At 40.9% G+C, this 24419-nt stretch overlaps 1 protein-coding gene across 1 annotated transcript in view; it reads left to right on the forward strand.

The window, feature by feature from the left end:
• Positions 1-6337: 6337 nt before the first annotated feature.
• LOC310941096 (storkhead-box protein 2-like) overlaps positions 6338-24419 on the forward strand; it is a gene marked incomplete at both ends in the record, with an annotated part of 36857 nt that continues 18775 nt past the window's right edge. Inside the window, one exon of the mRNA XM_083906183.1 lies at positions 6338-6677. Within this exon, the coding sequence (XP_083762309.1) occupies positions 6338-6677 (340 nt within the window). The remainder of the gene's footprint in view (positions 6678-24419) is intronic.

Genomic DNA, 24419 nt, shown 5'->3' on the forward strand with positions numbered 1-24419 from the left:
CTGACCAGGAACTTTTTTTAATTATTTTTTTGATTCCTGTTGAGCAGTTTTGCACTGTACAGTGTACTGTATGTCTGTATAAAGAGAAGGATCCCGGTACAGCTCACATGCAGACGTCAAACCAAAAACCTTATTATCTTTATATTTTTTATATTAAAGCACACAGAAGCGAGCAGATACGACAAGGAGGTCAGCAGAACTCACTCAGGATTATTATTCTCTCCTTGAGACAAGACTCTGTCTCAAAAAGTACAACGTATCCCACTGTCAGGAACATGATATCAACTCCTAACACAACACAGAGGAGGAGACATGAGGAGAGGACAGGAGTGTAGTGGAGGAGGAGACATGAGGAGAGGACAGGAGTGTAGAGGAGGAGGAGACATGAGGAGAGGACAGGAGTGTAGAGGAAGAGGAGACATGAGGAGAGGACAGGAGTGCAGAGGAGACATGAGGAGGAGACATGAGGAGAGGACAGGAGTGTAGAGGAGGAGGAGACATGAGGAGAGGACAGGAGTGTAGAGGAGGAGATATGAGGAGAGGACAGGAGTGTATAGGAGGAGATATGAGGAGAGGAGAAGGAGACATGAGGAGAGGACAGGAGTGCAGAGGAGACATGAGGAGGGGACATGAGAGGACAGGAGTGCAGAGGAGGAGAAAGGAGTGTAGAGGAGACATGAGGAGGGGACGAGAGGACAGGAGTGCAGAGGAGGAGACATGAAGAGAGGACATGAGACGACAGGAGTGCAGATGAGGAGACGTGAGGAGAGAACAGGAGTGCAGAGGAGACATGAGGGGAAAGGAGTGCAGATGAGAAGACATGAGGAGAGGACAGGAGTGCAGAGGAGGAGAATACATGAGGAGAGGACAGGAGTGCAGAGGAGGAGACGTGAGGAGAGAACAGGAGTGCAGAGGAGACATAAGGAGGGGAAAGGAGTGCAGAGGAAAATACATGAGGAGAGGACAGGGGTGCAGAGGAGGAGAAGACATGAGGAGAGGACAGGAGTGCAGAGGAGGAGACGTGAGGAGAGAACAGGAGTGCAGAGGAGACATAAGGAGGGGAAAGGAGTGCAGAGGAGAAGACATGAGGAGAGGACAGGAGTGCAGAGGAGGAGACATAAGGAGAGGAGAAAAGGTGTAGAGGAGGAGACATGAGGAGGAGAAGACATGAGGAGAGGACAGGAGTGCAGAGGAGGAGAGGAGAGGAGTGCAGAGGAGAACACGAGGAGAGGACAGGAGTGCAGAGGAGGAGAAGACATGAGGAGAGGAGTGCAGAGGAGAAGACATGAGGAGAGGACAGGAGTGTAGAGGAGGAGACATGAGGAGAGGACAGGAGTTTAGAGGAGACATGAGGAGAGGACAGGAGTGTAGAGGAGGAGACTTGAGGAGAGGAGAGGAGTGTAGAGGAGACATGAGGAGTGGACAGGAGTTTAGAGGAGGAGACATGAGGAGAGGACAGGAGTGCAGAGGAGAATTATTGTTCTGAAGAATTCTACTACATAATGGAGTGATATATCATCATTTTTTTCAGTCAGAAGAGCTGCGGTGCTTGAGGTACAACGTCATCAGAACAGATACCTGGTCATCATGGCTTCACCTGGGGGAGGATGGGGGAGGACCAGGTTGAGTAAGTCTTTCCAGAACAACTGGATGTCTTTTGGCAGCAGAGCACCAGTATTCCATTATTCCATTATCACAGCACGTCAGCCTGTGCCACAGCAGTCAGGAATGTCTGGATCTTTGTGATGAAGTTTTCACATGTGGGACCATTTATATTGTCAAAGTGTGTCTGTTGCTTTGAAAAGCTTCTCCATCCCAACATGTTCACAAAGAAGTAGGTGGACTGATGACCTGAGCAGAGACTGAGGTCACACACACCTCTGTGTTCTACTGGTTTGGTCTGTATTTAGTACATGTCAGTGCTGCAGGACAGACCAGACCCTGTCTGTAAAAATGCTGCATTCAAGTGCAGTCATGTATTATGTTCGCCTGACAGCCAATGTGAACCCACTATGACCTGGTGACGTTTAAAAGTTAACTAAACCTTTTTTTCTTCTGCTGTAAATGAGTGTGTATGTGTATGAAACAATAAAGTTATTTGTTGTTGCAAATCTTCACAGTTTGGTGTAAAGAATTTATACCTCATTAGGCAACTTGGTGTCGGGTTTCACAAACCGGCCACGCCCCTGATCTGCTCAGCACTCTCCCTCCCTCCCCTCTCTCACTCGGGCTCCGCAGCAAAACAACATACTATATTTTCTCTGGATTAACATTAGTTTAGAATAAAGCCAAGTTATCAAGTATCTCACAACTAATCACGACTGAATTGGAATTTGGATCTGATATCCGGACAATCTTAAAATGCCAAAAGGCAGTCCTCATGGTAGAAATAAATGTTTTTAGACAATTAAATATTCTTTATATAATCGCTGTGTCCCCTCCAGCTAAGTATGATGATGAATGAATTGTTTGAGCACTCAGTCACATGCTTCCCTCCCCATGTTTATCACTTGGCTCCATCTACTGGTCCTACTCCGACATTACACTTCATAACATGCAAACTTAGGTATAATTACTATAAAAATACTACTCTATGTTCATGACAAAGGCTACCGATCATATTTAGCATACTATTCTGTCTATAATAGCTACAGGTGGAGGAGGTGGTGAGGCCCATTCTCATTATAAAGTGATTTAAAGGGGCAGGCCACATAAAATCAAGTGGGGGGCCGCAAGTTTGAGACCTCTGGTCTAGAGGAAGGGTCTGCAACCTGTGGCTCTAGAGCCGCATGTGGCTCTTCAGTCCCTGTAGCTTTTGGAAGAAATACACAATTTTCATAATTTATTTTGAGGTTAACACTTTTAGGGATCAGGTTGATAAATAAAACTGGTTTCATGTTTTCTTGTTCATATGCGCCACATCCTACACTGTGTCTAAGTCAAATACAACATTCAAAAACCTCCCCAAACCTAACCAAATTAAAAGCTTGTCATGTGTAAGTCATGTACACAGTAAGAGTCCTGTGTGTCTTTGGATCCACATAATGCCAACAGGTTTTCTCAAGCATGTGCTGCATAAAATCCAATTCAATATTTTATTTTACCTTAAACTTTGTATTTGATTAATTTCCTACTAACAATGGAGGGACTCAAACATGTGCCAGTGTTCTTTCACTACTTCATAAGAGGTAAAAACAGTAATGAAATGTCAACAGTTTAAATTTCATAAATGCAACAAACTACAAACTAATTCTACTTAAAAGACTATACTATTGTCAGATTGGATGTATTATTATGTCCATATCTTTGACATGATCAACATTAGTAATGTTGCTGCTGTAGTTTCTCACAGAAACCTCTGGAGGGGGTCGTAACTGTGAGCAGGTCCATATATGTTACATCCCCTCCAAAATCAACAAACTTTTTATCTTTAGCGAGAACGTTTTCATTTTTCCAATCAAATTCCCTCCAGTGTACAATTAGATCAGATGTACTCTGTTAATCCCTGTAGGGATATTCTGTTTAATTCATGTTACTACGTCCTTTTATTTCTTTTTTCGAAAAACTTTTCTTGAATAGTAATGATAGTAATGACCTGATTGTAGACAGTCACACAGTCTGGTGGATGATCACGGCACATCTGCTTTTCCAGAGCTTTAATCCGACCAACTGTGTCAGATCCTTGAGTCCTTTGTTTAGTTTGTCATCAAGGACAGAATATATTATTGTTTTGTAATCGATGTCCATGTTTAAAACATTATCCTTCATTCGATTGGTCGATTAACAGGTGCTGTTGTGTCTCATCATTGCTGCCGTAAATCATGGGACATTGTTTTGTTGTAACATAACAGATCCATGACACAACAGCCCTGACAGGAAGTCGGCACACAATAATCTTATACCCTACCAGTAGTAGCTCTTTTAAAGGGAGAAGTGTACACCTCTATAATTCAGATTTTCTCTCCTCGGTAAAAACAATCAACTATAAGCAATCTGCCAGGAATTAAGTCTCATTTTCTAATAATAGTAATAACAGTAGTTTTAAGATTCTTCTATATAAATACACCTCCTCTTAGTCTCCCAGTCATTCTTTTTCAGATCAAGTTGCAGTGCTTTGTAGAAGTTTGAATTAAATCAGTTTACCATGTTTTCTTCACATTCACATTTTATGATAAGTTGTTATTAGTTGATTTTCTTTTATTATGTTTCCCCATGTGTTTGTTTGGCTGGAGGTAATTTGTGTTGAAATTATATTCCTGATTGAGATATTGGAATGATTTTAGTACAGCCCCCCCTCAAATAACTGACGAATATACAGTATATACTGTGCATATATAGTGTATACCTTTGGACTTTGAAAATCTACTCTTAGCAATGATATGTTGGCAAAATAAACAAAAAAAGCAGAGTGTTGTAACCAGTGATAGTGTCTCGGATCAGGACCAAAATTTCATCACTTGTTCCTGGTCCCATTTCTGGAAAATGTCATCCAAATCCTTCCGTAACTGTCTAACCCTAACCCTAAGGGTCACGGGTGGAACTGAACCCAGGTCGCTGCAATAGACTGTCAGCTCTACCAAATGAGCTTTTCAACAACCACAATCTTTTCATTTTTATGTGGAGAAAATTTCAACTTTTTTATTTTTTCTGTCTGACCTCTCATAAGGCCTCCAGAACTCCTCCACACCACTGTTTAATGAACTCATGGCTCAACACATGTATGAAAACCTTTCAGCCTGATGTAAATCAAGTGATCTGACAGACACCGTTTACAGCCTGACAACCACAGAACCATACATTCCATATGCTTCCACAATGAAGTCAATCAGGAAGTGAGAAAATCGTGAAAAACCACCAGAGGGCGACTCAGTTTGAATGGAAGTCTATGATGAAATAAGCCAACATCTCACTTGATTAATGACACCAGTTAACATTAAGTTAATGTTCTCAGTTGTTAGATTTGGGTCTTTTTGATAGAAAAAGAGTGTCAGAGTGTCAATTTTTATTCCCATTATTTTCCCATTAAGAGTATTTATCCAATTAAGTATGGCACATGTGAGTGGGTACCAGTGTGATTGACAGCTTTGCCTCATTCCTTGGTTCTCAAACTGTGGTATATGCACCACCAATGGTACATGAGCTTCTCCTGGTGGTACTTGGAGGAAAATCAGAAATGCTGTTCCAGGGCACTATGACCGTAGTGTGTAGAAAATGAAACGAATAAAAAAAGTTGAATAATAATAATTAAAGTCACCTTATCTCTCTCTCCATTTTAATCTAATTTCACTATACCAGTGTGTGAACTATATGTGAGGAAGAGGAGGATGATGAGGATTATTATTATTATTATTATTATTATTATTATTATTATTATTATTATTATTATTAATATTATTATTAATAATAATTATAAATCTGCCTCCTGTTGGCCTTTTACACCTCTGTAGACAGCTCAGTATTTTCTCTGGTGGTACTTGGTAAACCTTAACCATAACTACTACTGGTCTAACCTTAACCTTAACCTAACCATACAACATACCTTCAGCTTAAATTGGCCCCATAATGTGACTTTGTGACAAGTTTAGGTCCCCACAACATGAGCATTATCTGACACACACACACAAAATGGGTTAATGTCAGTAACTCTCATTTCCTTAGGCTAAATATAAACGTATTTAAAATAAAAACTAAACATTTAATTTGAAATCGTCTCCGGATGCCGTCAGTGTTCCCCCCGCTGCTTCACGGAGCTTGGCACTGCCGCTGCCTCTTTACCTGGATGAGACCGTCACCGTCCTACATCTTGCCGTTCTCTTCTGCGCCGGACCGGAGCGAGCCAGTCCACGGACACGACACCGTTCTCACGCGGCACCTGACATCGTCTCCTCGTTAACCCTGAAGAGGGAAAAAAGCCCACATACACACAGGTGTCCCAGGAGAGCGGACTGCTGCCGGAGGTAGGGAGGAGGGGGGGTGGCCGTATCTGTTGCCTGGGTGAATTCATTAACGCGTTAGCATCCAGCTAGCTAGCTACTGCTTTAACCTAACGTGACTACGGGGATTACACCGAAAATCACGAATGTCAGCTCTGGTTTGTGGTGGACGGTGCTCCACGGGAAGCTGTAGGAAATACCGGGGTCGGTAACGGGCCGATACACCGCGTCCAGAGAAGAAGACGGACATAAAAGGTTCCGCAATGGGTTTGATGTGAGAGCTAGCGGGCTAGCTTCTCAGAAACACAGCATAGTCCGTGATACATGGATGTCTGATTCCCACTGAGGTGTCTCACATCATGAAAACACTGCTGGAGGAGGACCGCTACTAGACCCATACGATAATGGAGTCTTTCCTGCAGATCGCTCCCCACTCCCTGGCCATAGTGCTGTCCAGGGTCGGTGGTGGGGAGGCGGTGGGGGTGGCCGGGGTGTCGGAGAGCGACGAGCTGCCGAGGCACCACACTGGTTACGAGATTTTTGCCGATTTCAAAGCCGAGAATACGCAGCAGCATGTGTGGAACCAACGGATTACCGAGGCTGTGTCCGAGACATTCTTCCTGGGTTGGATAGACGAGCACGTCCTGCTGATCCAGGGGAAGGAGGATCACCTGGAGGTGCTCAGGGAAGGATGGATGCGGAGGTCCCTCAATCCGCCCCGAGGATTCACCATCAAGTACCTAGGTAAGGCCTCTGCACTAGGAATAGCACATATTGTGAATAGAGAACCCTGTAAGCATAGCGTAATTTGAAAATACTGTGTATCTCATAAATATACATGCTCTCTAATAGTATTGGAACAGTGAGGCCAATTCTTTTATATATTGCCTGAAAACATTAACTGAAAACATTTGGGTTTGACATCAAAAGATGAATATGAGGCAATAGATCAACATTTCAGCTTTTATTTCCAGGTATTTACATTTACAGTCAATGGCAAAAATAAAAGAATATGCCTCACTGTTCCAATACTTTTGGAGGGAACTGTACAGTCTGAAGTAGAACTGTGCCCTGGCAAGAAAACACAATAGCAATATGATACATATCCTGATACAAGGGTGTCAACACATTGCATGTATGTATATATATATATATGTATATATATATATATATATATATACATATATATTAGAGCTGCAAATAACGATTATTTTCGTAATCGATTAATCTGTCGATTATTTTCTCGATTAATCGATGAATCGTTTGGTCCATAAAATGTCAGAAAATGTTGATCAGTGTTTGTCAAACCTGGAAATTATGATTTCTCGAATGTCTTGTTTTGTCCACAAACCAAAATGATTCAGTTTTAATTATTTCTTTGTTATGTGGAGCAAAGAAACCAAGAAAATATTCACACTTAAGAAACTAAAACAATCAGAAATCTTGTTCTAATAATGAAAAAAGCTTCAAACCGATTATCGATTATCAAAATAGTTGGCGATTAATTTAGTAATCGATTAATAATCGATTCATCGATTAATAATCAATTAATCGATTAATCGTTTCAGCTCTAATACATATACGTTTATATAAAACTATTCAAACATTTTTTACTCTGTCAAGTAAACGGGGATGTCAAGAATATTACAAATAATATATTCTCAAATAATTGATGTAGTACTATGCAATTAAATATTGTTATATTTTAGAGTGTCAGTATTTCTTTGTACTCCAGGGGTTGTCCACACGTAAGAGTTTAGGTGAATCCGCTAAAGTGTTTCTTTTTGGAAACAGGTCTCACAGTGGGGACATTTGAAAATGCCACCCTTGAGTTTTCGTGTAGACAATCAATACAGTACTTTAGTAGAATTATGATGTCGTAGTCTCACCTCTGTTGTTGCTATCTTTGTTGTCATTGTTGTTATCCTCATTTGGTGTTTGGAGATTGTTTGGTCTCTTGGTATCTGTCCCTTTGTCTAAAACTTTATTTACAAAAAGAAGTTTGCGCGTATGGTTTATGCACATGCTCAACATCTTCTCTGTTTTCAGTGTAGCAGTGTTACTGTGCCAAGTACAGACCTGACATGTTCTTCAGCGTTTAGAGTCATTTTGGGTGTTTTGTGTAAATGAAGACATTTCCTGTTTTGTTTTTTTTCTCATGGTGAAATGATGCCATCTTAACAAAAAACAGATCATTTACGTTTTAAGTCGTCATACGCTTTGTTTCCACCAAGGGGTACAGTGCAGGTCATTTCACCACTGAAGGGTAAGGTGTGGAATGTTCAAACCTAATAGGGCTTGTGTTTCCACCTCAGGGTGTGTAGAAGGATGGCAATAGTGGTGTCACCTCGGAAATAGCATGACATCAAAACAGTGACACAGTGTTGCCAGTGAATGTGACAAAATAACCACTACTGGTAAACAATACAAGTCTTTAAAGTTTTTTTTTTTCAAGCGTAATCCAGTATATATGGTTATCCAGTCATGTTATTTTCTGATCCAGGTGCAAAAGTTCAGTGGAAAACAGTGAAATGTTACATGTTGTGATAGGAATCAGCGACTACTCTCTACTGCCTCTCTCTGGTCAAACGCCAGCTACTGCATTCAATATGCTATTTTAGTCCACTCTGTCATCGCCTTCTTGTCCAACCAGGGAAATCCTTAGACCCCCCCCCCCCTTCAAAGATCATCCCACATTTAATCACTGGAGCTGTTGCTCTGTTGTCTTTCTCTCTCCACCACCACATGAAGCACAGTGTGAGCAGTACCTGTATCAGACCAGACCACACCCCCTCACTGCTCTGCACTCTCCCTCCCTCAGCTCTCAGCCCACTTGTTGGCATTTCTAAAAATCTGGTATTGGGTGGAGTAAGCTGCAGAACACAAATAGCATTGTGAAAAGGCCATAACATACTGTGTAATTAAAACTGGCACGTTTTGTTTTCCCAACAACTAGGTGTCACAAAGTTGGACAGTGTGTCATTTCTTTGGTATCTTGGTTTTTGCTATCACTTGGAGGAAATTGGGCAACATTTTGTATACTTTTTTGCTAATGTAAATAAAGTTTTTCAAAACATTAGTAACAAATTTTTGTAACATTTTTGTCCCATGTTTTTGGTAATGTAATCATTTGTAACATCTAGCGCTGCAACTAACAATTATTTTCACAGTTTATTATTCTGTCGGTTTCTTTGGTCCATAAAAAGTAACCTCCAAGTGATGAAGTTCTCAAATGTCTTGTTTTGTACATAAATAAAAATTATTTTAACGATTTTTCAAATATTTTGATAGTTGTGTGTTTTCACAGTCACGAAAACACACAACTATCAACATATTTGATGATTCATTTAGTAGTTTGTTAATTATCGATCAATCGTTGCTGCCCTGCCCTAGCCCAAGCATTTTAGAACACTTTCTTGGCAACATCAGTGAAACAAAGCTTACAGATAATGTAGGAGCCATTTATCAAAATTGTTGATGTGATCCCCTTTTCACAAATATTTTTTAATATTTACACACACAGGTAGAGGAAGGGCACACTGTTTTCACCAAACCTGGAACAAAGGAAACTATAGGACAGACCAAATCTACATCGCCAGAAATGTAACTTTGATAAAAAGAAAAAAACATTTACATCATTATCACTTTATTATTTTATAATCACATGGTTATAAACTCAGATATTGAAAGATTAGGTTCTTCTTATGGGTGAATAGTTAGTAAACAAAATCTTAATTTAAATTTTTCAAATTAATTTGAAAAATTTAAATTAAGATTCAAGAATCGAAGAAAAACAATTCAAGTGTATTTTTTACAAAGTCAGTCAAGTCATTTCTCAGTGCTTATGGGTGTGTTTTCATTCATCTTTTGAGACACTGCACTACTATCTCAATGTAGCACCCAGACATTCTAAGTTTGCTCAACATCATCATTATAACATGTGGCACTAATTCTGTGTTGCATTCAGACTGTAATCTATCAGACAGTTCAACAGTATTTGTGTCGCATTATTTTTTCCTTTTGTTCACCTTTTAATTTTATGACAAGGCCACTTTTAAACACAAATGAAACACAATAAGACTGAATTGTAACTAGCTCTGCAGAATTAAGGACAGGTGGGTCCTTTTTTAAAGATATTTCATTAAGCAGGTTCAGGGTTGGACCTGTTCAAACTGTTGTTATAATGTTGTGAATTTTTGTCAAGCAGTACCAGCAAAATGATTTGTTGTCAGGTCCATTGCTAACCATGAGAAAGGAAGGCCTTCAAGCTTAAGCCCTGCTCACAGCTGGATGGTCGCAGATGAGTCCAGTGTTTGGGTGGAAAAGATATTTCGTGTAGGATAATATTGTTATTGTTTCAAAGTTATGCAAATTGACATTATTCAGATTAAGCACACACCGAAACTCCACACATTCCCTGAATGCATGCAGCAGATGCAGGATACAGTGTCACATGACCACTAGTGGGCCTTCGTGATCACATGACCTCATGCTAGCATCCTCCCTGCCACACAGGTTTGTCAAGTGTGTTAATGCTAATAGGGAGAAAAGATGGAGACACCTATGGAATTAGATTTGTGTCAATAATAAAACATTTATATCTGTTATAAATTACTTAAATTTTACTATAAGGCCTTATGATGGCCGTTATATCAGTCATGACACCATGTAGACAATCGAAATGTGATTAAAAAAAAAAAAAGTTATCATGACATGAAACCAATGATCCTAGTCTGAACTAGACAAATGTAAACACGACAGACTCATCTTATGTAAAAGATTAAGAATCAAATCCTAATCTAGACGAATCGAGGATTCTGTTGGAAAGTTTTAGCTTATTTATCTCGTTTACATAAATATTACTTGGAAACTGCATTGTTTGTGATTAAAAAAAATATGGTCGTTTATAATGTTCCCATTCCCGTATGATTTTTGAAATACTTCAATAGGAGTTCAGATAAGTAGCATAATGTATAACATTGTGCGTACAGAGCACACTATGATGGACTCTTGTAGACACTAGTTACTAATAACGAACCAATAAACAACATGGATTTTACTTTGTCTATTGTATTGGGAAAGTAGGGAGGAGAGTTTAAAAGGGAAGTGATCAGAACCATGGACAGTGCTTGGTCAAAGTGCTGAAAGGTGAAAACAATGCACCTGAGCCAGAGCAGAGGAGCTGGTTAATGTCGCCGTGGTGCTGAAAAGACCACTGAAAAAATAGAACACAGGACGTTAGCTTCCAGTGGTTAAGGCAGCGTTCTCAGCAGGACGGTGGATTTGATAATGCTCATACGACTGCTCAGCGTTACACGTTTACAAAGACGGCAAATGGCTTCATTCAGGTCTGCTGGCTTTCCTGTTGCATCTGGTTTAAAACTAAAATACTCCCAAATAAGGGATTTCATGTTCTTTTTTTCGCTTCCATAATTGCTGGCTAACGATGTGAGGTGATTGTGTATAAATCCGCCCCCACACCGCAAATACATTGACAATTGAAGGTTGGTATGCTGCCAGTGGCCGACTGGAAATATTTCCATATCCATATCATATATTTCCATACCTTAAAGGGATAGTTCGGAGTTTTGGACATTAGGTTGTATGACATCGTCATTTGGAGAAAAGTAGTTCCAGGAGAGTTCTGGGGTCACAGAACAAAACATGCAAACATGTATGTATATGTTATGTTAACACGTTTGAACAATAAAACTGCTGTCCATCAGTTTGTCAGATCGTCAGTCTCCTCTCTGCAGCTTCAGTCCCATCTGACATACTGATGAAAACGTGTTAACCTAACATATGCATGCATGTTTGTGGTTTCAAACCACTCTACTCCTGGGGTCTGTGTCATGTGTCAATGTTCAAAATCCGAACCATCAACTCACCAGTTGGTGTTGGTGTCGTGTTTAACGGGCCGCCATGATGAAATGTATGCTGAGGAAACTCTGTGCAATGTATTGTTGTCATGGAAAAATGAGGTGCGTGCCCGGTACACATGGACAGTGAGTTTGATGTTTCCCTTTTTATTTAAATGCATCAGAGAACCAGGGTAAAAACTGATTTAATAACAAGCTATTTGTCATCCATCTGTGATCAGCTGTTCTGTCCCTGTACATAGCTGTGCTTCAGAGAGAGAGAGAGAGCGAAATCTGATATCTCAGTTTCAGCAGCTGATCTAACAGCTGACTGCATTACACGCTCATGGTGCCATCAGCAAATCAACCTGTCCACTAAACAGTATCATGTTGATGATGACAAACATGTCATATAATTGTGAATAGAACAACAGTTATACTGTGTTTGGACCCTATATTAACCTTTAGAAAGAAAGTCTTGATGATCTCAATCAGCATTTATTTAAATTCAGCTTTTTAATGTAGTTAACTTGTGGTGATTTCTAATCCCTTGCTTAACCCTCAACCTTAAACCTCAATCTCAAAAATGTGCACTCCCTCTAGTGCAAGTGCTGTCCCGATTCTCAGGAAAATTAAGTTGAGGGGCAAGTTTAAGGGCTGTATCGCCCTCAATATTGAGATTTTCCGAGACCACCCTTGGGAGCAAGGGCTACCCAGAATGCATTGCATGTTTTCACGTAACAAAGATGGCGCCGAAAGCAGTGAAACTAGTACGCTACAAATGAAGTATTTTCTTTGTTAATAGAGATATAAAAATGAAGAAAACTATTGTATTATCATAGTTTAGGCCCATATTATGGATTACTGACGTCATTGTTGCGTAACATTTATTTTTATTTTACGATCTTTTGTCAATAGCCGGCCGGTGCGGACAAGCGATTGTTGCTATCGTTTACTTTTCTATAAGTCGTGGTGTGTGATAACTGTCAGCTGAATATGTCCGTGGTTGTGGTATTTGTATGAGTATCATCTTATAACTAACTGACAACCTAATAACTTGACTGACAAACGGATCGTAATAAATAATTATGACGTAAATGTGTTCTACGTCTTCTTTTTTGGAGTTGACAGACTGGACGCAGCTTTCGCTATTCATTATTCTGCCCCCCGCAGTCTGAAGACGTATCTGCATTTAAGGGGTGTCCCATTTCTAAGTTACAAAATAACCCTCAACACTTGGTTTTGAGGGCCAGTTAAGATTAAGGGTTGAGCTTGAGGGTTAAGATAGGAATCGGAATTGGCCCTTGCTCTAGTTACAGTTAGAGGCCCCACCTGTTCAGGCCCCAAGTGACTAAATGTAATGTTTAATGTTGCAGAGATTAAAATTAACAGCATCCCGTCGTCCTGGGGACGTAATTAATTGTCATTGGGAGGATCAATATTCTCTCTCAGGTCGACCTCAGGACGAAAGAGAATTTTGACTGACTTTTTCTGTTTAGTTTTCAACACTTTCTGCAAACCAGAACGGGTTTGTGGTCGGTGGAAAATACTGCTTGCCGCTCGAGCTCAGTTGAGACAAGACGAGGATATTGTTGCCAGAGATCTGTTGTCACTGTGCTGTGTGCGATGCGATGTAGTGCTGGCTGAAGCCTAAAGAGTCTGAGTTTACCCAGCCTCACCACATAGCCCATCCAGGCCCCAGCCGCCAAGTACGATCTGGGAGTGATAGCGACCCATCTTGTCACACAGAGCCTGAGGTAAGTCAGTAACGTTAATCACCACCATCATTCTCTGCAACGATACGATGTGCGCGAGTCTCGGGGCAGAGGCTAACGATTGCCAGTTTATAGAACGCTAAGAAACTGGGGGAATTTTAGAAGAAAGATACTTTGATACCGATTGATAGGTTAACCTCCCACACATACAGACATGTTGACGCACCCTCTGATATTATTATGTTAAAAGATTCACTTTCATGTTATTGTTAAGACTCTAACTGGTAAGCAGATTAGCATTGTGTGCTAGCTAGCTAACGTAAGCAGCCGTAAAGAATTGTACTGTTGAAACAAGGTAATAACACACCTAAACTGTATACTCACCACAGCAAGATTGGTGGTTATCAACTTTTCTTGTTGTAGTCGTAAAAGTAAATTATCCACAAGTTATCCGCCATCAACAAATCAAGTAGACTGTCAAAGTTTAGTTAGCGTGGCTATTACTTTTAAAGGCAGTTGTTAGCTTTAGAGATAGCCAGTTCTAAATCTGTGTATTCTCTTTATTTTCGGCTTTTAAACACATGATAATTTCACTTGCTGGTACAATGTCACTGGATAGTTAATCATTTTTTCAATGCAAATGTGAAATAAAAAACATATAAAGAGAGTTGAGACCCACTCACTCCACAGAATGCATTAAGAACAAACAGTTTCTGCCCCAGTTTTGCGCAACAATGCGGAAGGGTAATATTCATAGGCTATGCCGCCTCTGCCAGTCAGTAGGCATGAAATAGAACCTAGTTTTTCTAAATCCTAACAAGTATACCAAACGTATCATACGTCAGTGTAATGTTAGAAGATTTGTATTTATTTTACTTTAGGTTTTAGTAGGCTGTTGTGTTTTCATCAATAATGCATTTGTTTGTCCTTTATTAATCAAAATCAACATTTCTTGTTTTCTACAGAAACAAGGAAGCTCTACCAACTCATATGAGGCAAAAAGGAAGGTCTCGCCTATCCAATGGCACTCTGAACAGCCTCATGCAAATGTCAATGCATGGCCCGCCTCATGACGACTACAACCCACTGAATGCAGTCACTAAATGGTGGAGCAGTGGCAGAAGGTCACATAGGCCACAACAAATCTAGTCTGGAAATAAATGTATAATTTATTCTCAACATAATCTATTGTGTTTTTATTATATTATCAGTAAGTAACTCGAAATGTAATTAAGAATTTCAGGAAGATTCGGGACGGTTCAAAAACAAGTTTCCGGACGTTTCCAGGACGGTGGGATAAATATCTTTCACCATAGTCATGTAGTCTAATTTACAGATTAATGTATTGGAGGTGCTTCGATTTATGATGAGGGAGAAAACATTGTAGGCGTTATTGATGAATTACTCCATGTTAGCTGGGATTGACTTTAGCTTCCCCGGTGACCCTTAATTGGAGGATGAAGCAATAGAAAATGAAACAATGAATAAGCAATAATTCCAAACTTTGACACATTGTAAATCAAGTAATCTGAGAGAGAACTAGACTTTTACACCTCCTGCTGTGCTGCTATGGGCTGTTCTACTTAGAAACTGTACGTGTTTAATGCCGTTAATGGAAGGATTGTTATTTGAATTTTTTTTAAATGAACCTAAAACTGGGTAAATGAGTAAAAGTTGATTCATTCTCAGCATATTGTTTAGGACACCGTCTCTTTGTGTGGTTGAAAAGGTTTGACAAGTTGCCATCTGACGTGCAAACCATGTCTGTGCAAACTTTGCAAATAACTGTTGTTTGTGCCTTGTTGTTTGGAGGAAAAGCAAAACCACTTCTATATAATGAAGATGTTCTTTTTAAGGGACCAACTCCTCCATTTTGTTTTCATTTTAAGCCATGGCTTCCCACTACACTCTGAACCAAACAGGCGCAGACTAGAAAATAGTGTGATTTGGCTGAGGAAAAAACAGATGCGTCTGTGCAAGAGCATAGAACAGCAATGGATAGAATGTCCCCTATAGACAATCCTATGATCTCTCGTCAACGCACTCTGGTTCTTCACGATCTAATATCACCAACCGAGGAAGCTTCTTGAATGAGATTAGAAATGTTGCCACGTCACATCTGCGCAACACATTAACTGGCTTATGAGTTTGGCTGGTCAACATACACTTACATAACTTCAGGCTCCCATTGAGCTGAGAAAGTCTGTGAAAGCACTATAGAGCAGCGTAAAAGGATCTCTGGTGTGAAAGCATCTTCTGTGTGTGTGTGTGTTTGTGTGCGTGTGTTGGGGTTATAGTTTCTGCTCTGATTAAGAGGAAGAAAGGCCGGAGTGCAGTGAAATTCTTGCCACCACCGCAGGCATGTGTACACACACAGTGATGGACTTCTATCACTCATCCAGGCACAATATTTGACCACTTAGTGCATTTGTTAATCTTCTGGTTTGTGTAATGAAAACACGATGAGCACTATTTCTAGGCACAGCAAAGACTATGGTGTGGTAAGGGTGTTTTGTAATCGGAAGTTTCACAAGCCATGTTTCCACTGAGTGGAATGGTCCAGTTTGGTACAATATGGTTAGTATTTTTTGGTGTTTCCATGAGGAGTAGTACGGAAATAACCAGCCCCTAACGTTGGGGTACCAGAGTTAAATTGTACCGTACAGTGGATCGGTGTAAATGCCATGGAAGTCGAACTTCAGAGCAGTTTCTGCCAATGGGGTTTTGTTTTTGGACACATTTGTCTCTCTGGTTGAGAGCAGCATTAGTCAAAGAGGAGAGGCCCTGTATACTTCCCAATGTGCATGACACGATTTGCGTCCGCAATGGGCAATGTTTTGGATTTTGGAACCACATGCAAAGACCATGCTGGGTGCGTATGGACAGCGCATATGCAAACTGAATTTCCACCCAACTGATAGGTGGAGTATTAAGCCCCGCTCACCAAGAGAAAAACCATTTCCACAACAGAAGAAGTAGTCGCCAAGGATCGTCACCCGAGAACTCGATCTGGCAACCCTCGAACCAGCTGACACCCGACTCCTCTGCCTGGCAGACTCTTCAGCTGTGAGCCGCTTCAACCACAAGTGTCCGAGGGAGCTGCAGCATCGTTGTCTTCTTCTTTGGCAGGAAAGCGTCCTATTCCCGGCACCTGATGGTGAAGTCGGATACTACAGGACCCTGACATGCGAATATACCAGGGTCCGCAATATGGCTTCCGAGGCCTGCACACAAATGTTGCATTGGTGCCTTTATATAGAGTGCTGTGTAAGAATGGGCAATATATTGATATTTTATCTACATTGTGACATGAGATAAGTCAAGATATACTCTTAGATTTTGGATATTGTATTGGTATCTGTAATGACATTTCCTGTGTTTTAAAGGCTGTTGCACTGATATTCATTGTTTATTATAATTAATAAATGAGTGAAACACACTAAATATTATACATGAAATCTATATTTATTGATATTAAAATACATGGAAATTGACAAAATTATATTTAAAAAGTCACATAACATGTCTAATTATCAGTAGGGCTGCAACGATCATGACGATTATAAATCAATTGCTAAATTAATCGTCAACTATTTTGATTGAGTGTTTTTTAATAATAAAAAGAAGTTATCTGATGTTTCAGCATGTAAATATCCTTCATTCAACGTTATTATTAAAAAAGGCCAAAGACATAAACCAGGTATCATTTGAAATGAAAGGTAATTGTATTTTCTAAGATCATTTAATACATACATATATATATCTTGTATATGGGGATGTAGCCTAAAAATATCCAGATATCATTGATAAGTCATACCGTCCTGAGGTGTGGCCTTCACCTCCTGAACAATATTCATGTGATAAAAGCATAAGCAGTCATATTTCATGTTATCACAACATTACAGTATCATCGTAGCAGATGATTTTATCCAAAGCCATGCACAGTCACGAACAGAATTATTGTTTTTCCTTAAAAAATAATGTCTTTTCACTTTTAAATCAGTCAGGCCCAAGGTCTGCTCTACCACTGACAATCTGTTTCCATGTAGGGAACACGAGAGGATTCGTCCTTTGTAGGGCTAATTTGTGCTTCATGACATTGAATCAACCTCACATGTATCCTGTGACTGTAACTCCGTCTGATTGACAGACAAACTGACCTACCTTTATTGTCATTGCAAAAGTACAACAAATTGAAGTGTCTGTCCTTTCCATGGCAAAAGATAAGGAATACTAAACATAAATAGAATTAGAGCTGCAACGATTATTTGATTCATCGATTATTAATTGTTAATATCGTCAACTACTATTTTTCCCCTATACTTTAATTCTTTTTTTCAGCTTCTTAAATGTGATTATTTTCTGGTTTCTTTGCTCCATATTAGGGATGGGACTTTTTTGTTGACAAAATTGAAAAAAAAAAGAATTAGGTTGAAATGTCACAAACGCCTAAAGTTCAAGACCAACGCATGAAAAGGTGAGCCTGCTGTCCAGACTCACTGCATCCACTGGTGTGTGTTGAGGATGACGACTCACAGGCCCGTTTCTGTGAATGGAATAGGTGGAGGCTGGTCAGTAAGGTAACTATGCAGCTTCGGCCACTGTCCGTGGTGCTTAAAGGCTGGTTTGCAGTATGAGTGTGTGGTCAGTCACCTGTAACGTTAGCCTACATGGTGACAATGGAAGTTCTCTCGAGTGGCTGTGCGTGTCCAAGCGTGTGTGTGTGTGTTGCGCTTATGTTTAGGACGGGGGTGAGGGACACAACACAAAATCTACACAAATGACGTGGTCATGTTTGCGTGCACTGGCTAGAAGCTACTTTTTAGCCTGTCAGTCCAAACTCTTCCCAGAAGGAAGCAGTTCGGTAAAGTGATGTCCAGGGTGGGATTAGTTTTGAAGAATATTAAACATTTTTGTGATGCAGCTTTTTTGCTAAATGTTCTCCATTGTGGAAGGAGGGCAGCAAATGATTTTTCAAGCTGTGGAGACAGCTCTCTGGAGTGCTGAAGAGCAGTTGGCAAACTAGCCTGAGATGCAGTAACTCAGCTCACTTTGGAACGGGTACAGCATTCAGGACAAAAGCAGCAGGTCTTTAGCCAAGTTGTCACTCCTGGAGATCCTCCTGAATTGGAGGTGATGCTGTCCCTTTTCCCCAGTGCTGTTGTATTTGTGTTCCACAAGAAATTCTCAACCCATGCACTTTTGACGTGGAAATTTCTAGTATGTAGGACAGAATCGATCCGGTGACTGCCACTGTTCTGTCCTATCACTGTCCACATTTTATAGGAAAGGCCAGAGCAGACTCCATCTGCTAAGGTGACTCCAGTCCTTTGGAGAGCAAGGAGCACTCCTGAGGACCTTCTTTGACTCTGTGGTGGCATCAGCCGTCTTCTCTGGAGTGGTCTGCTGGAGCAGGAAGAGACTGGACAAACTATTAGATTAGCTGTCCTGGGCTTCCCCCTGGACTCAATGCAGGTGGTGGGAGACAGGAGGATGACAGCAAAGCTAACATAGCTGCCCCAGTTGCAGTCACCACCATAGTAATACTATAATATTCAATTATTTCATCCACTATCACAATTCTATGCTCGGCCGTGCACCTGTTGTTGCTGTTCCTTGTTTGCTGTCCAAATGTATACAGTATATACAGTCAGGTCCATAAATATTGGGACATCGACACAATTCTCTCTAACTGCACACTTTCAGCTTTAATTTGAGGGCATTTACATCCAAATCAAGTCAACGGTGTAGGAATTACAACACTTTCTATATGTGCCTCCTACTTTTTAAGGGACCAAAAGTAATGGGACAAACTTAACAATCATAAATCAAACTTTCATTGTTTAATACTTGGTTGCAAATCATTTGCAGTCAATTACAGCCTGAAGTCTGGAAGGCATAGACATCACCAAACGCTGGATTTCATCCCTGGTGATGCTCTGCCAGGCCTCTACTGTAAAGGTCTTCAGTTCCTGTTTGTTCTTGGGGCATTTTCCCTTCAGTTTGGTCTTCAGCAAGTGAAATGCATGCTCAATCAGATTCAGGTCAGGTGATTGACTTGGCTTTTGCATAACATTCCACTTATTTGCCTTAAAAACTCTTTGGTGGCTTTTGCAGTATGCTTTGGGTCATTGTCCATCTGCACTGTGAAGCGCAATCCAATTAGTTCTAAAGCATTTGGCTGAATATGAGCAGATAATATTGCTGGAAACACTTCAGAATTCATCCTGCTGCTTTTGTCAGCAGTAACATCATCAATAAACACAAGGGAACCAGTTCCATTTTCAGCCATACATGCCCACACCATGACACTACCACCACCATGCTTCACTGATGAGGTGGTATGTTTTGGATCATGAGCAGTTCCTCTCCTTCTCCACACTCTTCTCTTCCCATCACTGTGGTACACGTTCATCTTGGTCTCATCTGTCCAGAGGATTTTCTTCCAGAATTGTAACAGCTTTTTTAGGTGTTGTTTGGCAAATTCTAATCTTGTCTTCCTGTTTTTGAGGCTCACCAATGGTTTACATCTTGTGATGAACCCTCTGTATTCACTCTGCTGAAGTCTTCTTTTGATTGTTGACTTTGAAACACATACACCTACCTCCTGGAGAGTGTTTTTGATCTGGCCAACTGTTGTAAAGGGGTTTTTATTCACCTGGGAAAGAATTCTTCTGTCGTCCACCACAGTGGTTTTCCGTGGTCTTTAGGTCCTTTGGTGTTGCTGAGCTCACTGGTGCATTCTTTCTTTTTAAGAATGTTCCAAACAGTTGATTTAGCCACACCTAATGTTTTTGCTATTTCTCTGATGGGTTTGTTTTGATTTTTCAGCCTAATGATGGCTTGCTTAGTTGAAGATGACATAATGAGGCAATAGCCCACTTATACTTTTCTTTTCAGATAAGACCTGGTTTATTTTTTTGGCATTTTAATGTTGAATGAAGGATATTTGTGAGTGTTAGAAGCCATGAAATTGACTTTAAATATGGTCCAATTCTGCCATAACACAAATGATAAGGCTGAAACTTAAAGGGGAAGTTTGTAGTTGGTGGTGACATCTAGAGGAGAGGCAGAAGTGCTCCTCTGCTCACCCCCTCCCTTCCCTGAGCGCTACAGTGGCCATGAGTTTCCCATATAAACACGTTTATAAGTTTGACTTGTGCTAGCTGTTATCATCATAATCGTTAAAAAAAAAAGTGCTGATCATGTATGAGGGGCTGTATACGACATTATTCATTGCGGCACTCTCACATGCATACATTCTCCTTTCACAGACATATTTTTACTCTCATAATTGTATATTTTTAACTCACACGTTCATACGTGACATGTTAGATCTTAGTCAATCGACCTAATTCTTTCCAAATGGAGCTATTCAAGTCAACTGGTGAAAATTCTTAGATTTTTAATATCGCAATATGCATTGCAAGAAAATAAATAAATCTCAATGCCACTTTTTTTTCCAATAACGTTTAGCCCTAACATGTGCCCTTTAGTGGCCCATTTGAGTCATTAAATGGTCTGAGTTTATAGTTCACATCTGTTGCCTCGGTTCCAGTGTGTGTTTCATTTGGTCAGTGTGCTGCAAACTTAAGAATCAACTTTAGAGCCCTGTGCTGATGGACTTCATCTTTCAAATTGTGTGCACACTGACACAAATCTGAGCTTTTCCTTTAAGACTCACTGAGCAGCCATCAGAAGGACAATATCACAGTAGTGTCTGTGAATGGGCTGCACTGCTGTGCTTTGACTGGTAAAATAAGAAATGGAGGGAGTTAGGCATGTGAAAGAGAAGACAGGAGATGTGGAGGTAGTGCGATGCTCTGCTCTGGGTTTACCTTTTCTCTTTTTTGTGGATTTCTCTCTTACACATCGTCCATTACCCCTTTGCTCAGCTGTATATGCCTTTTCCATGGAGGTTGTGTTGTTCTCACTCATCCCTCTGCTGGCTGAGCAGCCTCCCTCATACTGGAGCCCCTCACCCTATCCCTGCTGCCTTTCTTTGCTCCATCCATTTGCTTCATGGGCTTTTGTCTGTCACACAAGTATTCATGCTCGTCTTTTTACTTCTTTCCCAACCCGGTGACCCCTTTGACTGACTTAAGCAGCGCTGCCCCCTCATCATTCATGGTGACCAGGCAAATAATGCAACAGGCAGAGGCAGCAGGTTAGGCTAACAGCTAGCCATTGGAGCAGTGGAGACAACTTGAGTTACAGCTAATATTGAGCTTGTTGTATGTGAGAGAGGGTGTATGGATGAATCAAGCACCAACGAGCAGCTCAGATTTGGTGTGAGCAGAGAAAAGGGGCAGCAGAAGAAAAGAGACGTCACCCATGGTCCTATGTCCCATATCTTGACAAATGGCTGAATGCGTTTGTGGGATGAGCAGCAGAGTCGTGCATTATGAAAAACTTTTGGGGAAGATGCAGAGAACGTTGTGCTGATAGGGCAGGGATGTCAAACTCAAATTCACAGTGGGCCAAAGTGTAAAATTTGGACAAAGTCGTGGGCCAAAATTGATATTTATTCACAATCTCTCTCTCATTGAATGGTTGGCCTGATTTTGCGATCTCAGCTGCCACAATAAAACAAGCCTTTACAGCAGCTTCACTTTGTGATGTGGATTTCTGGCATCTTTGAATAATGTCCAGGTCCTTGTACTTGTTGTGATGTTTTGTAACATAGTGTCATCTCATGTTGTACTTCTTGGCCACATTGGCTCCACATACAAGACAAACCTCTGTCTTTTACATATGTAAACAGATATTCAGCCTCCCACCTGTCCAGAAAGGTTTTCTGCCTTTCTTTTTGTCATTTTTGGGAGGGGTGGCACGGTGCCAGTAGTAGCATAGGGATGCTGTGGCTGCTGTCAACAGAGGAGAGGCTGTTTGTGGAATGCGCCAAAACACCAGCAGAGCATTCTGGGATTTTAAGTATTACATTATGGAATGCACACCATGGATGAATAATATGAACTGGATAGAGCTCCGCACCCTCTGCCTTGAAGACAATTTTTGCATGGTGGCCACTGTGGGTACTGCAACAAAAAATCCCATGGAGCCCAAAAAGCAAATTTCCCATCGACCACAATAGTAAAAGAGACGTGTGTAAAAGTGTCAACAGGACACCTGGAGACATGGACACAGGCTTTTATAAATCTTTATAGTCTATTTTTTTAATTCATGGAGTTTCATGTTTGAAAAACATTCCTAAAGGCCATAAAAAGCCCAGACAAATCTTATTTCTCAGAGTGACGTCACAGCTTTGCACGAGCACAGTCAAGCGCGGTCATGTGGCGTCTCGGGAACGCCGCTGCTGTCAGTGAACCGTACGACATGAAAACTAAATGAGAAATGTGAATAAATGAAGACGATGAGGGGGTTTCGTTTACATTTTTATAATATTATGACAAAGCAGGTTTTAGTTGTTTATTCGTCGCTCATTAACATTTATTTTCAAACGTATTATCGATGTATTAACGAGCTGTTGTGTGGATTCATTGAGGAGAGGAGACTGACATGCTGCACTTTATCACTGTGTTCATCCCGGACATCGTGACACTGATGACGGTGTGGACTGTGGAACTGTGACCATGTGATGCACTGAGACCTGCGTTCACTTCACCACTGATTCCCGGGGAGGATGTTTGTCTTATCGTCACTATCGGTTCATAAAGTTACTGTTAAATGTGATGAACACGCGAATTATAGTTGAATATAAACGTGTTAAGTGAAATAATCGGGAGGTAAAAACCTACTTTAACACGTTGTTATTGTTCGTAATAATAATTATACAATTATATAAGGGAAATCAGACAAAAACAACATGATTCCTGTAACACATATAAAGTTATAGTCACGGTCCTAACCCAAATAAACCATTTTTATTGATCGTTTTACTCTTTAACTACGTCATTGTACTTTTCAGCTTACTATATTCACTTTGATATCGTTGGTTTTGCATTTATTTACAAATCCATGGTTAAAAGCCGAAGTTAACGTGACGGCGGTATTCATGAAATCCGCTAGCGCACGTCATTAGCATACTCCCATCATGCCTTTCGCTGTTCATGTACTCGCCGAGCAAGTCGATAACGCGGATGGCTCGTTCACATAGCCGAGAGGAATGATGGTAGGGACACTACTGCGCATGCTCTATGGGCCCCATAACCCGGAAATAAATGCGGAAGTCAAAAACTTTTTTGGCATATGCGCTGGGTGAGCAGCTTCATAGGAATGAACGGAAGCGAAGGGGCGGTGCTCTATCCAGTTCATATTATACATCCACGATGCACATGGATATATACTGCACAGACTATGGCTGCGCACCCGCGGTCTGCATGCTGGCGGGCCAGGGCCAGCCCTAGTAATCATTTGGCAAATTTGGCCGGCGGGCCAGAGTTTGACACCCTTGTGATAGGTTAACAGCTTCTGGTGGAGGCAGAGGACACAGAGGTGTGGGACAGCATCTTCCTCACTGGAAAAACAACAATCTCAGTGCAGACCGATGAGATTCTGCAACCAGTGGCAATCCCATATCTCCACAGTCTTGGACCAAACTATCCTTCAACATGAACACTCGCCCCCACAGAACAGGGTTATCAGAGACTACTTCCAGAATTTGGGTGTGGAGAGGATGGAATGGCCTGCCCACAGTTCTGACTTCACTTCTTCACTTGTGGGATCAACTTGGGCCTGCTGCTCGTGCCCAACACAACCACGTTGGCTAACTTGCGACAAGTGATAGTTGAAGAATGAGATGTTGTCCCACAGCAGTATGTGACCAAGCAGGTGACCAGCATGAGGAGGAGGAGGTGCCAGGCTGTTGTGGCTGTGGTACTTCATGCTACTGAAGCCCCTGTTTGTTAAATAAATTGTTAAATTGCCAATATGTCTTATTTCTTTAGACCAAT

This window comes from Microchirus variegatus, assembly GCF_963457635.1.
Source record: "Microchirus variegatus genome assembly, chromosome: 19".
NCBI lineage: Eukaryota > Metazoa > Chordata > Actinopteri > Pleuronectiformes > Soleidae > Microchirus > Microchirus variegatus.